Here is a 15,882-nt window from a genome sequence, read left to right as displayed (position 1 = left end):
GATTGGACCAAATAAGTAGGGAAAGGCCATTGGGCCAGACGTATTTACTGCCATGCAAGGACAAATTTCAATGACTAAGTGAAATTCTTTTACATGAGGGGTTTGTGCGTTAATGTTCCTAGATAGTGGGCTCCCGAGTCTAAGGCACTGCATCTCAGTGCAAGATGCGTCCCTAGTTCGAATCCAGGTTTTATCACATCCGGACGTAATTGGGAGTCGCATAGAGCGGCGCACAATTGGCCCATCGTCGTCCGGGGTAGACCGTCATTGTAATTAAGAATTTGTTCTTAACTGACTTGCCTAGTAAAATAAATAGTGGATTTTACTTATATTGACCTAATATTAGAAATCAGTCAAATGTGTGTATATATATTTCTGTAGTATATTGCCCAACTTTTGAATGTGTTGGTGCAATGTTGGTTATGGCTTCATACCACAGCTCTTTACTGTGTAGCCTTAGTTTTCAGAAGTCACATTGGGGGAACAAAGCAGTACGGGTTTCTCTGGTGTGTACATCAATCAATGTTTATTTGAATGTTTGATTTGCATCAACATATTTTCAGTACTTTTTTCAGTAATCTCTATTACACTACTATAATATCAATAAGAACAAAAGGTGGTAGAATCCATTTAAACAAGACAAACTTTGCTGCCATCATTGAGAAAACCAGAGAAACGGTTGGCTTGGCCAGGAAACAACAGTGTGGACAAGAGTTCCAGTGACTTTAGACACAGCCAGAATAACCAGGTACAGTACCATGATTCATTTAACAGACATCTACAGAGAAAGAATATCCCATTTTTCTATGTTTTTGTGTTTTTCTTTACTCCCAGCCAGCGTTGTTGTACAGTTGATATAAAAACAAAAACAAAACTACAAACAAAACACCCTTTATGTCAGTAGAAGTCACGTTTTTCATTTTTCTCAGCCATTGAAGTTACGGTACTAACTCGACACAAACCTCAGGGACGGTATAGTACACATAGAGAAATAGATCTGTTCCCTCTTCATTAGACCACCACATTCAGTTATGGACAATGGCCTTCATATTGGCCTGGAAAGCAGCCAGGCAGTCGAATCCAACTCTTTCTAGGGTCTACGRCTGACTGGCTCCCAGTTCAGTAGACTGTCTGTCCTTTAGGAATGTCTCACTAGCCTGAGAAGGAGCAGAGTGAAATGAATAGTGATAATGCAGGTTTTTTACCTGTGTGTGCGTGTGTGTGTTTCAGCTGTGTTGTGTAACATATGTTGTGTGAGAGAATGGTTGCCTGTATGGTCATGGTAACCACCTTTCTGTGGTTCAAGGCAGGGTGGATATGTGAGCGTCGGTGAGGGAGAGGGAGTAACTGTTGTGGTCATAACAATCATTTAGACTTTCCTATATCATTTGAAAATACAAACATAACCTTTGAAAACAGAAAAATAAATGATGGTATTGTCATGTCACATTTGGTCAGTTACGAGAGGACTTGTCAGTGTTACGTGTACACTTATTGACTTGTACAACATATACAATAACATGTATCATAGAACAATCTTTGTACATAGATGATCATTTAGGAGAGAAGAGGCTACCACCATCCACTAGGGGGTGAGGATAAGGGGGGTTACATTAAGGTCATCAAGAGCAATTACGAGTAAAACGAAGAATAGAAACACCTTTGCTTCAAACTCATATCAGTCTGGATTCCTTACATGTACCAATATGTGTAACATAGAAGATCCGTATACTGTATGTGCCAACGACACCTGACAACCGCAASACTCATGATGGTAGGCTATTGTTAGTCTGGCTCTTATTCCATTTCTCCATATAGATCAACAACACGGACCGACCGCAGGATATTTTTGATCCGGAATGGTAATAGTGTTTAGATGGATCTGACACTACCTCAGTCTTTTAGCTAGGCCTACTCCTGTTCAACATGACCCCTGGAGACTTCTGAAGCATAGTTTTCTCATCAACGTGTAAAAGAGGACCATTCTGGATACCAAAATGTAAACACGGGACCCACCACCCACAATAACATATAATGACACAATCCTCCAACTGACACCTTCATTCGTGAATTGCTTTGGCAGAAGAAAGAGTAAGAGTTTTGTCTTTACATGGGCTTGCTTGAGACACACACTGGCTCAACAAACTCATACATAATATGAGAAAGGCAGCAGAAGATTCCAATGAAGAAGCAACAAACAACAACAAAAACAAAACATTAAAAGAAGAGTGTCAACGGCCATACTGAAAAGTTGGGCTCAGCTAGCCTACTCTTATCTACAGCAAACACATCATTACTACCACATAGTATTAGCTCTTTGCTAGTTTACAGTAAGGGGCTTCACCCATCTTGATTTATGGCACGTGAATTATTACATGATGTTATATATGTTCAGATTAGAAATATAAACACACTCAGTCCAGACCTCACAGTCTACTATCACCGTGGCACCTCAGCCAACTCATTTCCATGACCGTTCACACATTATTAATCAATATATTCTCTGTGTTCACACATTATTAATCAATATATTCTCTGTGTTCACACATTATTAATCAATATATTCTCTGTGTTCACACATTTCTGGCAGGGGGGGTGAAATGTACCTTTTTTTCTGGTAACAGGTATAGTCAGTAGTAGCAGCCAAGAGAATGAAATTAGTGCCAGTAAAATTGACAATTCTGTTGTTCAGAATGTGTGGAGTGGTATACGTTGAAAAACTAGATTGTGTTTTTGCACTGTGTGTACACCACAGAGATCTTGGATAACGATATAGTTTGAGCTCAGTGTCTAATGGTGGGAATATGAATAGTATCATCAGTAGTAGTATTGTGTAAAGAAAGTATTGAGACTGAAATTATGTGTGTGTTCAGAATGTGTTCAAAAACCAAATGAAAGTAATAAAAAAGGCTAAAAAAAAGAAATGTGGCTTTATAGCTATGCAGGAATACATTTTCGTTTTTATATATATTTTTTTCCATATTTCAAAAAATATAAAGTTTTTTTCATACTTTCTGTTGTTGGCTTATATTATTAAATAAAAGTTTTATTTTGTTTTATTTCCCTCTGTTAGAGTAGCATGCTGCTTTTTAATATTGCAGTTTAACTTTTTTTTGTATTCATCTGTTTAGTTTCATGCAGTCTTGTTGGATTATTAACTTTAGAGTATCTACACAGCAAGATCTGGGTAACCCACCCACACACACTGATGGACTGTCATCATCCACTTTGGGTTCCCCTGTCGTACCAACTTACTTCCTGGTCTGTGTCCATCTCACTATAGTCTAGATAAGTGACTGCCCTCTGTCCAAGTCTTGTGACAATGATGTACAGACGGCCTACAGAGAGGCCCATTAACACAAAGTCCCTCTTGTGTCTCTCTCTATCGCTCTCATGTCCGTCGAGTAAAGGTCCATGTCCCAGCATAGTGCCCCCCCACCAGGTGGAGGGGCAGTCACAGCCCGCTGTCCTGCCTTTAAAGCTGATACCATTTCTTGTCCTTTTGTTTCAGCATCACCTGTGGAGAACAGATAGAAAAGAGACACAGGGTAAGATACGTATCACCTTATAACACAACCCTCTTGCTTTCCCAAAGTTGCTTCATCACACAATCACTGGCTTGGGGGTCGTACCTGGTGGGCGTGTGTGGAGAAGGTCTCGGCGCTGTTCATCATGAGGGCGGTGCGTTCCTCCAGCTCGCCCAGCCTCTCTCCTCTCTGGTCCAGGGCGATGCGGGCTCGGGCCAGGTCCCCCACGACGCCGCCGGCTGCAGTCTTCATGTTCTCCAATCCCATTGGACCAGGGATGTGCTGGGCCAAACTCCGAGAGGCCTTACCCGCTGCTGCCTCCCCAACTATAGGGAGATGGAGAGGAGGGGAGGGAGATGATAGAAAGAGAGAGATATTTAGAAAGAGAAATTGGAGAGATGGATAGGAGCGAGACGAAGAGAGAAATGAAAAGATAAAGGGTAGGAAAGGTTCATGTGTGTCAAACTGTCTCTCACATACTTACTTGGTACACATAAATAACACACATAAAATATAGAAGGTAACCTACACAGCTCCTCTCTGTCGAAGGTCTGGGCATTGCCCCCGAAGAAGCCCTTGAGGAATCCTTTGTTCTGGGCCTCTGGYGTTTCTATAGGAGTGAACAGCTCCCCCAGCATGTCCTGAATCAACACACCGCACACATTAATACACACACACACATTATTACACACAGAAGAATGGCGCCGGAGGGAATGTCCGCCGTTTTATGAGCTCCTGACCAGTTTTGATATTTTGTGTGTTTTTTTGCAGTGTTCCTAACTTTTTTTTGTACATAATCGTTGCATATGACCGAAAAGAGCTTATGGACATTAAAACAGCGATTACTAACCTCGATTTGGATGAGGACTTCTATTTCAACTAATCGGAGGCGAAGGATATAATGCTCATCCCAGACCAGTCCCAAATCCCCGTCATTCGGAGGAGGCGGAGACGGCGCTATAGAGGTCGGGGTGCGGGATATCTAATGAGGCCGCGAGTGGATGAGTCGCCATTGCCCTCCGTTCTATTGGTGAACGTGMAATCACTGGAAAATAAACTGGATGAGCTCCATCCGAGACTATCCTATCAATGTGATCAGAAGAACTGTAATATCCAATGTTTCACCGAGTCGTAGCTGAACAAGGAATATATAAATCTAGCTGTTTTTTCTATACATTGGCAAGGCATAACAGTCTGTCTCTTTGTCAACAACAGTTGTTGCGCGATCTCTAATATTAAGGAAGTCTCAATGTTCTGCTCGTCTGAGTTAGAAGACCTCATGATAAGCTGTAGAACACACTATTTACCAAAATAGTTTTAATCTATATTTTTCAAACMAATGCTGGCACTAAGACCGCTCTCAACGAGTTGTATAAAGCCATAAGCTCACCTAGATGTGGCACTCCTAGTGGCCAGGGATTTTAATGCAGGGAAACTGAAATCCATTTKACCAAATTTCTACCAGCATGTCTCTTGTGTAACTAGAGGTGAAAAATGAAWAAACTCTAGATTACCTCTGACCATAACTCTATATTCCTGATTCCTGCTTACAAGCAAAAACTCAAACAAGAAGTACAAGTCATGAACTCAATACGGAAGTGGTCAGATGAAGCGGACACTAAGCTACAGGACAGTTTCGCTAGCACAGATTGGAATATGTTCCGGGATTCATCCGATGACATTGAGGAGTTTACCACATCAGTCACMGGCTTAATTAGTAAGTGCATCGACAACGTAATCCCCACAGTGACAGTACGTACATATCCCATCCAGAAGCATTGGATTACAGGTAACATCCTCACTGAGGGAATGGCTAGAGCTGCCGCTTTCAAGGAGTGGGATACAAATCTGGACGCTTATAAGAAAACCCGCTACACCCTCCAATGAACCATCAAACAGGCAAAGCATCAATACAGGACTAAGATCGAATCGTACTACACCAGCTCTGACGCTCGTCCGATGTGGCAGGGCTTGCAAACTATTACGGATTACAAAGGGAAACCCAGCCGCGAGCTGTCCAGTGACGCGAGCCTACCAGACGAGCTAAATACCTTCTATGCTCGCTTTGTGGCAAGCAACACTGAACTATGCATGAGAACACCGCTGTTCCTGACGACTGTGTACTCATGTTCTCTGTAGCCGATGTAAGACCACTAAACAGGTTAACATTCATAAGACCGCAGGGCCAGACAGCTGTCTCTTATACACATCTAGATGTGTATAAGAGACAGCTCCAACGCAATCATTTAGTTTGCCATTGACACGACGGTGTTAAGCCTGATAACCATCGACGTTGTGACAGCCTACAGGGAGGAGGTCAGGACAACAACCTCTCCCTCAACGTCAGCAAGACAAAGGAGCTGATCGTGGACTACAGGAAACCGAGGGCTGAGCACGCTCCCATTCACATCGACAGGGCTGTAGCGGTGACGGTCGAGAGCTTCAAGTTCCTCGGTGTCCACATCTCTAAAGGACATATCATGGTCCAAACACACCAACACCATCATGAAGAGGGCACGACAACACCTCTTCACCGCTTGGTATGGCAACCGCTCGGCATCTGACCGCAAGGTGCTACAGAGGGTAGTGCGTACGGCCCAGTACATCACTGTGGCCGAGCTCTCTGTCACCCAGGACCTCTATACCAGGCGGTGTCAGAGGAAGGCCCTAACATTTGTCAGTCACAGTCTGTGCTCTCTGGTACCACACGGCAAGTGGTATCGGAACGCCAAGTCTGGKACCAAAAGGCTCCTGAACAGCTTGTACACTCATAGGAAAAAGGGTTCTGCAGTTGTCTCCATAGGAGAAACCTTTTTGGTTCCAGGTAGAACCCTTTATGGWTCCATAAAGGGTCTGTGGAAAGGGTTTGTGAGGGAAATGTTATGGTTTATGTATCAAATCAATGCTACTTTCTAATAACTAATTGGGAAGGTTCATGCGGGTGAATGACTGATCGTGTATGGAGGAATCCTCACTATCACTGTTCCTCAACTTGGCAGTACGCCCAGAATATTGCTACGGGATCAACCGAGGTATCTCAGTTTCAAGGTCTCAACTTGGAGAGAGAGAAAGCCTTGTGAGGTATTGGTCAGTCGAACCAACGGTAGTTATTAATTATGCTAAATCATGCAAATATAACTTTTTCCTTTAACGAGTCCGACGAGAAGGATATCCTGCTTTCACTGGAACAGGCCCAGATCCACGCCTTTTGCGTGAAGAAAAGACGCCGGAAAAGGGGACGCAGATCGGGGATCCTTCTGAGAATCCGGAGGCGAGCGAGCAAACTCCCAATGCCTTCCATTCTTCTTGCTAACATGCAATCGTTGGAAAATAAAATTGATGACCTACCATTAAGATTATCCTACCAACAGGACATTAAAAACTGTAACATCTTATGTTTCACCGAGACGTGGCTGAGCGAAGAAACGGACAGTATAGAGCTGCCGGGATTTTTCACGCACCGGCAGAACAGAGACGCTACCTCTGGTAAGATGAGGGGTGGGGGTGTGTGTCTTTTTGTCAATAACAGCTGGGGCACGATGTCTAACATTAAAGAAGTCTTGAGGTATTGCTCGCCTGAGGTAGAGTACCTTATGATACGCTGTCAACCACACGATCTACCAAGAGAGTTCTCATATGTATTATTTGTAGCCGTCTATTTACCACCACAAAGCAAAGCTGGCACTAAGACCGCTCTCAACCATCTCTATAAGGCCATAAGCAAAGAAGAAAATACTCACCCAGAAGCGGCGCTCCTAGTGGCCGGGGACTTTAATGCAGTTAAAAAAAAAAAAAATACCAGCATGTCACATGTGCAACCAGGGGAAAAAAATCCTAGGCCACCTTTATTCCACACACAGAGATGCATACAAAGCTCTCCCCCGCCCTCCATTTGGCAAATCTGACCATAATTCTATCCTCCTGATTCCTGCTTACAAGCAAAAGCTAAAGCAGGAAGTACCAGTGACTCGCTCAATGCGGAAGTGGTCAGATGACSYGGATGCTACACTACAGGACWGTTTGCTAGCACAGATTGGAATATTTTCCGGGATTCATCCAATGCCATTGAGGAATACACCACCTCAGTCATCGGCTTCATCAATAAGTGCATTGATGACGTACATACAGTCACTGTGGGGTCGACATATCCCAACCAGAAGCCATGGATTACAGGCAACATCCACATCGAGCTAAAGGCTAGAGCTGCCGCTTTCAAGGAGCGGGAGACTAATCCGGACTCTTATAAGAAATCCTGTTATGCCCTCAGATGAACCATCAAACAAGCAAATCATCAATACAGGATTAAGATTGAAAATCCTACTACACCGGCTCTGACGCTCGTCGGATGTGGCTGGGCTTGAAAACTATTACGGACTACAAAGTGAAAACCAGACGCGAGCTGCCCAGTGACGCGAGCCTAACAGACAAGCTAAATGCCTTTTATGCTCGCGTCGAGGCAGGCAACACTGAAGCATGCACAAGAGCACCAGCTGTTCWGGATGACTGTGTGATAACGCTCTCGGTAGCCGATGTGAACAAAACCTTTAAACAGGTCAACATTCACAAAGTTGCTGGGCCAGACGGATTACCAGGACSTGTACTCAAAGCATGAACGGACCACCTGTCAAGTGTCTTCACTGACATTTTCAACCTCTCCCTGACCGAGTCTGTAATACCTACATGTTTCAAGCAGACCACCATAGTCCCTGTGCCCAAGGAAGCGAAGGTAACCTGCCTAAATGATTAYCGCCCCCTGGCACTCACATCAGTAGCCATGAAGTGCTTTGAAAGGCTGGTCATGGCTCACATCAACAGCATCCTCCCGGACACCCTAGACCCACTCCAATTCGCATACCGCYCCAATAGATCCACAGATCTCAATTGCACTCCACACTGYMCTTTCTCACCTGGACAAAAGAAACACCTATGTGAGAATGCTGTTCATTGACTACAGCTCATTGTTCAACACCATAGTGCCCGCGAAGCTCATCACTAAGCTAAGGACTTTGGGACTTAACACCTCCYTCTGCAACTGGATCTTGGACTTCCTGACGGGCCGCCCCCCCCAGGTGGTAAGAGTAGGCAACAATACGTCTGCCACGCTGATCCTTAACACTGTGGCCCCACAGGGGGGTGTATTTAGTCCCCTCCTGTATTCCCTGTTCATCCACGACTGCATGGCCAAACACGACTCCAACACCATCATTAAGTTTGCTGACGACACAACAGTGGTAGGCCTGATCACCGACAACGATGAGACGGCCTATAGGGAGGAGGTCAGAGAACTGGCAGTGTGGTGCCAGGACAACAACCTCTCCCTCAATGTGAGCAAGACAAAGGAGCTGATCGTGGACTACAGGAAAAGGCGGGCCGWACAGGCCCCCGTTAACATCGACGGGGCTGCAGTGGAGTGGGTTGAGAGTTTCAAGTTCCTTGGTGTCCACATCACCAACGAACTATCATGGTCCAAACATACCAAGACAGTCGTGAAGAGGGCACGACAAAAACTATTCCCCCTCAGGACACTGAAAAGATTTTGCATGGGTCCTCAGATCCTAAAAAAGTTACACAGCTGCACCATCGAGAGCATCCTGACTGGTTGAATCACTACCTGGTATGGCACCTGCCCGACCGCACGGCGCTACAGAGGGTAGTGCGTACGGCCCAGTACATCACTGGGGCCAAGCTTCATGCCATCCAGGACCCATATAATAGGCGGTGTCAGAGGAAAGCCCATAAAATTGTCAGAGATTCCAGTCACCCAAGTTATAGACTTTTTCTCTGCTACCACACGGCAAGCGGTACTGGAGCGCCAAGTCTAGGACCAAAAGGCTCCTCAACAGCTTCTACCCCTCGCCACCGGACAATTTACATTGACAAGACCTTTTTCACCCCAAAGCCATGACTGCTGAACAGTTAATTAAATGGCTATCCAAACKTTCTGCTTTTCACCCCCTACCTACATGTACATAGTACTTGAATCAATCACCTAACCAAACCTACATGTACATATTATCTCAATCAAACTACCTCGAACCCCAGTACACTGACTACAGTATACCTTGTACAGTATATAGCCTGTATATAGTCTTGTTATTGTTATTTTATTGTGTTACTATTTTATTTTTATCTATTTGTTAATTTTSTTACTTTAAGTGCCTTGCTGGTAAAGGGCTCGTAAGTAAGCCCTTCAGCATTTGGCACGTGTGACAAATAAAATTTGATTTCATTTGACACACACATTAATACACACACACACACACATTAATATACACCACACTAGAGGTCGACCGATTAATCGGAATGGCCGATTAATTAGGGCCGATTTCAAGTTTTCATAACAATCGGTAATCGGCATTTTTGGACACCGATCATGGCCGATTACATTGCACTCCACGAGGAGACTGCGTGGCAGGCTGACTACCTGTTATGCGAGTGCAGCAAGAAGCCAAGGTAAGGTGCTAGCATTAAACGTATCTTATAAAAAACAATCAATCTTAACATAATCACTAGTTAACTACACATGGTTGATGATATTACTAGTTTATCTAGCTTGTCCTGCTTTGCATATAATCGATGCGGTGCCTGTTAATTTATCATTGAATCATAGCCTACTTCGCCAAACGGGTGATTTAACAAGCGCATTCACGAAAATAGCACTGTTGTTGCACTAATGTGTACCTAACCATAAACATCAATGCTTTCTTAAATCAATACACAAGTATATATTTTTAAACCTGCATATTTAGAATATTGCCTGCTAACATGAATTTTTTTTACTAGGGAAATTGTGTCACTTCTTTGTGTCTGCGATACCAAGGGCTAAAACAGAACTCCTTTCTATTTCTGACGCAGATTGCGCTGCAAGTCCTGCCTCTCCATCTCCTCATTGGTTTATGAAAGCAGGTACCCACGTGCCATCTCCTCATTGGTTATACCCCCGTGGGTGATTGAAGACGAACTGTTTTGCCAGTTGTCGTGGTAATACTATGAAAGTGTAGATGCCAATCACCATATAAATTCAAAGATGAAAAAGCCTGGAAGAGGAGAGATGACTAGAAATGATTCGGTTGGCCGTTTTATGTGTGGATTAATTGTCGGAGTAGAGGACCTTGTGCATTTCAGGTAAAATAACAACTCAATGTTTATATCCCAGGACAAATTAGCTAGCAAGTGCAAGCTAACTAGCTAAATTGCCATACATGTTTAATGCTTTTCGACCTGTCCCCAAATTAATGTCAATGGTTCAGAGTTTGTTTTGATATTTTAAACATGCATGTAGTGATCGAGTTTGGTGTAGGGGGACAAAATAAATGTATGCACGATAGCGCACGATGGGCAAGCGCGCAGCCGGTTTGGGTTCAGTGTAATTAGCTTTACACGGAATTAACTTTACTGCGTTTGCCAGCAGCTTTTCACAATGCTTCAACATTGCGCTGTTTATGACTTCAAGCCTATCAACTCCCGAGATTAGGCTGGCAATACTAAAGTACCTATTAGAACATCCAATAGTCAAAGGTATATGAAATACAAATGGTATAAGAGAAATAGTCCAATATAACTACAACCTAAAATTCTTCTGGGAATATTGAAGACTCATGTTAAAAGAAACCACCAGCTTTCATATGTTCTCATGTTCTGAGCAAGGATCTTAAACATTAGCTTTTTTACACGTCACATATTGCACTTTTACTTTCTTCTCCAACACTTTGTTTTGCATTATTTAAACCAAATTGAACATGTTTCATTATTTATTTGAGACTAAATTGATTTTATTGATGTATTATATTAAGTTAAAATAAAAGTGTTCATTGTTCATTCAGTATTGTTGTAATTGTCAATTATTCAAATATATATATAAAAGAATCGTCCAATTAATCGGTATCGGCTTTTTTTGTCCTCTAATAATCAGTATCGGTATCGGCGTTGAAAAATCATCATGGTCGACCTCTACACCACACATATTAAACACACACACACACACACGATTAATACACACACATTAATACCTGCACACACATAAGTACACACACACACAATTAATACACACACATTAATACACATTTCTAACCAACAAACACACACCACACAATCATAACTAACCAACATAAACACAGTAAAACATCATAACATCATACTAACACATAACAAGTAAACAGTCATAACACAGTCATAACTAACCAACATAAAGAAAACAGTCAACAGTCTACTAAACATAAACACGTAAACAGTCATAACAGTCAAACTACAACATAAACACGTAAACATCATAACATCAACTAACCAACATAAACCAGTAAACACATACATAACAAGTACATCATAACATCAACCAACATAAACACAGTAAACAGTCAACAGTCATACTAACAACATAAACACGTAACAGTCATAACACAGTCATAATAACCAACTAACAAGTAAACAGTCTAACACAGTCATAACTAACCAACATAAACACAGTAAAACAGTCATAACATCAAACTAACCAACATAAACAAGTAAACAGTATAACACAGTCATAACTAACCAACATAAACACAGTAAACAGTCATAACACAGTCATAACTAACACATAACCGTAACAGTAACACAGTCAAACACAACAGAAACACACAGTAAACAGTCATATTGAACCAAAGACACACAAAGACAGAGTTGGCATCAAAAAAGCACGTTGTTGATGAACAGGTTGAATATTGTAGGTGAAGGGCAAATCATCACTTGTCTGCCAATTTAAAGAAGGACTTGCTGAGAAGATATCGGTGTTGGTGTTTTACTGTGCCAGCAGATGGCAGTAGGATTATGCTGCATGTTCAGTCATGTTGCTGGATGAGAAAGACTGCATGTCTGAAGCTGGAGCTCCACAATGTCTGCTCTTTTTAGTGTGTGTTTGTTTGTGATGGCTCTCTAGCAACACACACACACACACACACACCTCAAACAAACACCAGTGTTGGGAAAGCTACTCTGAAAATATAGTTTTCCTAGATACCAAATTCCTTCAACTGCAATACATTAAGTTACACTCCGTTAGAAAAAAAAACTGAATCTAACTAACGACTGGGTCTTAGATATAGAACTAATAGAACTAACAACTGGGTCTTGTCTCTAGATATAGAACTAACGACTGGGTCTTGTCCTCTAGATAGAGAACTAACGACTGGATCTTGTCTCAAGATATAGAACTAATTTACCTAACGACTGGGTCTTGTCTCTAGATATAGAACTAACGGCTGGGTGTTGTTTCTAGATATAGAATAATAGAACTAACGACTGGTCTTGTCTTAAGATATAGAAGTAATAACTAACAGAACTAACAAATGGGTCTTGTTCTAGCTGTAAACTAATAATATGACTGGCTTGTCTCTAGATTAGAACTATAGAACTAATAGAATAACAACTGGGTTTGTCTCTAGATATAGAACTACTAAGAACTAAAAGCTGGGTCTTGTCTCTAGATATAGAACTAACGACTGGGTTTGTTCTAGATATGAATAATAGAACTAACGACTGGGTTTGTTCTCGATATAGAACTAACGACTGGGTCTTGTCTCTAGATATAGAAGTATAGAACTAATAGAACTAACGTCTGGGTCTTGTCTCTAGATATAGAACTAATAGAACTAACGTCTGGGTCTTGTCTCTAGATATAGAAAACTAATAGAACTAACGTCTGGTCTGTCTCTAGATATAAACTAATAGAACTAACGTCTGGGTCTGTCTCTAGATATAGAACTAATAGACTAACGTCTGGGTCTTGCTCTAATATAAACTAATAGAACTAACGTCTGGGTCTTGTCTCTAGATATAGAACTAATAGAACTAACGTCTGGGTCTTGTTCTAGATATAGAACTAATAAGAACTAACGTCTGGGTCTTGTATCTAGATATAGAACTAATAGAACTAACGTCTGGTCTTGTCTCTAGATATAGAATACATGTCTGGGTCTTGTCTCTAAGATAATAGAACTAACGTCTGGGTCTTGTCTCTAGATATAGAACTAATAGAACTAACGTCTGGGTCTTGTCTCTAGATATAGAACTAATAGAACTAACGTCTGGGTCTTGTCTCTAGATAATAGAACTAATGTCTGGTCTTGTCTCTAGATATAGAACTAACGTCTGGGTCTTGTCTCTAGATATAGAACTAATGTCTGGGTCTTGTCTCTAGATATAGAACTAACGTCTGGGTCTTGTCTCTAGATATAGAACTAAAGAACTAACGTCTGGGTCTTGTCTCTCGATATAGAACTAATAGAACTAACATCTGGGTCTTGTCTCTAGATATAAGAACTAATGTTGGGTCTTGTCTCTAGATATAGACTAACGTCTGGGTCTTGTCTCTAGATATAGAACTAATAGAACTAACGTCTGGGTCTTGTCTCTAGATATAGAACTATAGACTAACTCTGGGTCTTGTCTCTAGATATAGAACTAATGTCTGGTCTTGTCTCTAGATATAGAACTAATAGAACTAACGTCTGGGTCTTGTCTCTAGAATAGAACTAATAGAACTAACATCTGGGTCTTGTCTCTAGATATAGAACTAATAGAACTAACGTCTGGGTCTTGTCTCTAGATATAGAACTAACGTCTGGGTCTTGTCTCTAGATATAGAACTAACGTCTGGGTCTTGTCTCTAGATATAGAACTAACATCTGGGTCTTGTCTCTAGATATAGAACTAATCTAACAAATGACCGCAAACAAAAGATGAGAAAGTATGATTTTGCTTTTTTTATTATATATCAACAAAGAAAATGTTATTTCTACCAGTAAATGTGTGCTTTAATGTTGTTTTATTTTGCCACTGTGGTATAAGTGGGATTCATTAGTGAAAACTCCACTCCACTCCGTCGTCCATTTTTCTATGGTAATGTACAGAATGTCAGCGTTTAGTTTCAAGTGAGAATTAGGCAGGTTGCTGCCGAAAAAGAAAGGAAATTCCTGCCACCATATTTTATTTGATCTTTGCTGATTTATAGTGTGTAGTTCCAGTAGTTAGCTACAGCGCTACATGACAGAAAGTCATTAACTACTGAAAGCACTACCTAGATTAGAATGTAGTTCAAACTACCACCAAGCTACTGCAAATATAATTTGAGTTTAGTTGAACTACATGTTAGTTCACTACTCTCCAACACTGCACACACACACACCCTCCACCCCATGGAGTCAGCGCAGTGGAGCTCAAACCACACATGACAAGCGTGACATTTCACTTCAATGGCCACTGTCACGATTGGGCTTTAGCAAAGGTATCAATTTAGCACCCATATATTTACTGCACCACTGGCTCTGAGAAATCACTCTGCCTAAGCTGCAGGACGCAATGTGCTGCCATACCTACAGAGCAATGAGATTACCAAGGATAGACACACAAACACATGCACAGATGCGCACATCGCACGCGCACACACACACCACACACACACACACACACACACACACACACACACACACACACACACACACACCACACACACACACACACACACACACACACACACACACACACACCCACAGCACCCAACACAACACACACAAACAAACAAATACAGATTATTCTAACCTTCACAGTACACAAATGCACACACAGATGGGTGCTGACCTGTAGGTTGTCCGTCATCTCCTGGCTGTATGTGAGGCGTTGTATCTCTGTAGGAGAGCTCAGATACAGGGCCTGGCCTCCGTTAGTGAAGACAAAGGTCCGGGCGATACGCAAGTCGGTCAGGGGAAGGTAGTTAATATCCATCAGGGGTCTTAGACTGGGCAAACTGGGAGGAGGCAACAACAGAAAAAGCACAACGCTGTCAAGGGTAGTAGTAGTAGAAGTAATCTCACGGGCCTGTAGGAATACGACAGAACGACAGGTATTTTCTATCCATCAAGGGAACACAACCAAGACAGCTTTTAAGAGGCGTGAGAAAGACAGACTGTATACCTTAGGGTCATGATGTGTCCRTTGGCGCAGAAGCAGGCGAGGCAGACGCTGTTGCAGACGGAGACAACGTCAGCCCGCAGGAGGAAGGAGGACTCGGTGATGTTGTGGGTGAACAGGACAGCCTGGGTGGGCATGAGGATGACCTTGGCCTGCTTCTCAGAGCACACAACGGCCAGGTGACCGTCACTGCACGCCTCCTGGGATGATGACGGGGAGAAGTTGACCAGCTTGCGCCTRCGGGGCCGGTCGGGGTCTTCGGGACCGTTGGGGTCCCGCCACACCTCGTAGGGACTCTGAATGAGAGCGCCCCCACAGTCCAGGAAGGCAAATCGCAACACAGAGCCTTTTAGCATCAAGACGGTACCTGGGTGTGCCATGGAAAAGGCAGATAAGATAAGAAAAGATAGCA

The 15,882-nt window shown here is 42.5% G+C and overlaps 1 protein-coding gene across 1 annotated transcript in view; it reads right to left on the bottom strand.

Annotated features, from left to right (window-relative positions):
• Window positions 1-509: 509 nt before the first annotated feature.
• stxbp5l (syntaxin binding protein 5L) overlaps window positions 510-15,882 on the bottom strand; it is a 310,130-nt gene continuing 294,757 nt past the window's right edge. The window contains 5 exon segments of the mRNA XM_023981480.1: window positions 510-3,517; window positions 3,633-3,853; window positions 4,057-4,168; window positions 15,141-15,306; window positions 15,474-15,837. Of these exon segments, the coding sequence (XP_023837248.1) occupies window positions 3,476-3,517; window positions 3,633-3,853; window positions 4,057-4,168; window positions 15,141-15,306; window positions 15,474-15,837 (905 nt within the window). The 3' untranslated portion in view covers window positions 510-3,475.

Source organism: Salvelinus sp. IW2-2015, linkage group LG36 (assembly GCF_002910315.2).
Source record: "Salvelinus sp. IW2-2015 linkage group LG36, ASM291031v2, whole genome shotgun sequence".
NCBI lineage: Eukaryota > Metazoa > Chordata > Actinopteri > Salmoniformes > Salmonidae > Salvelinus > Salvelinus sp. IW2-2015.
This window is presented reverse-complemented; position numbering and strand designations above follow the sequence as displayed.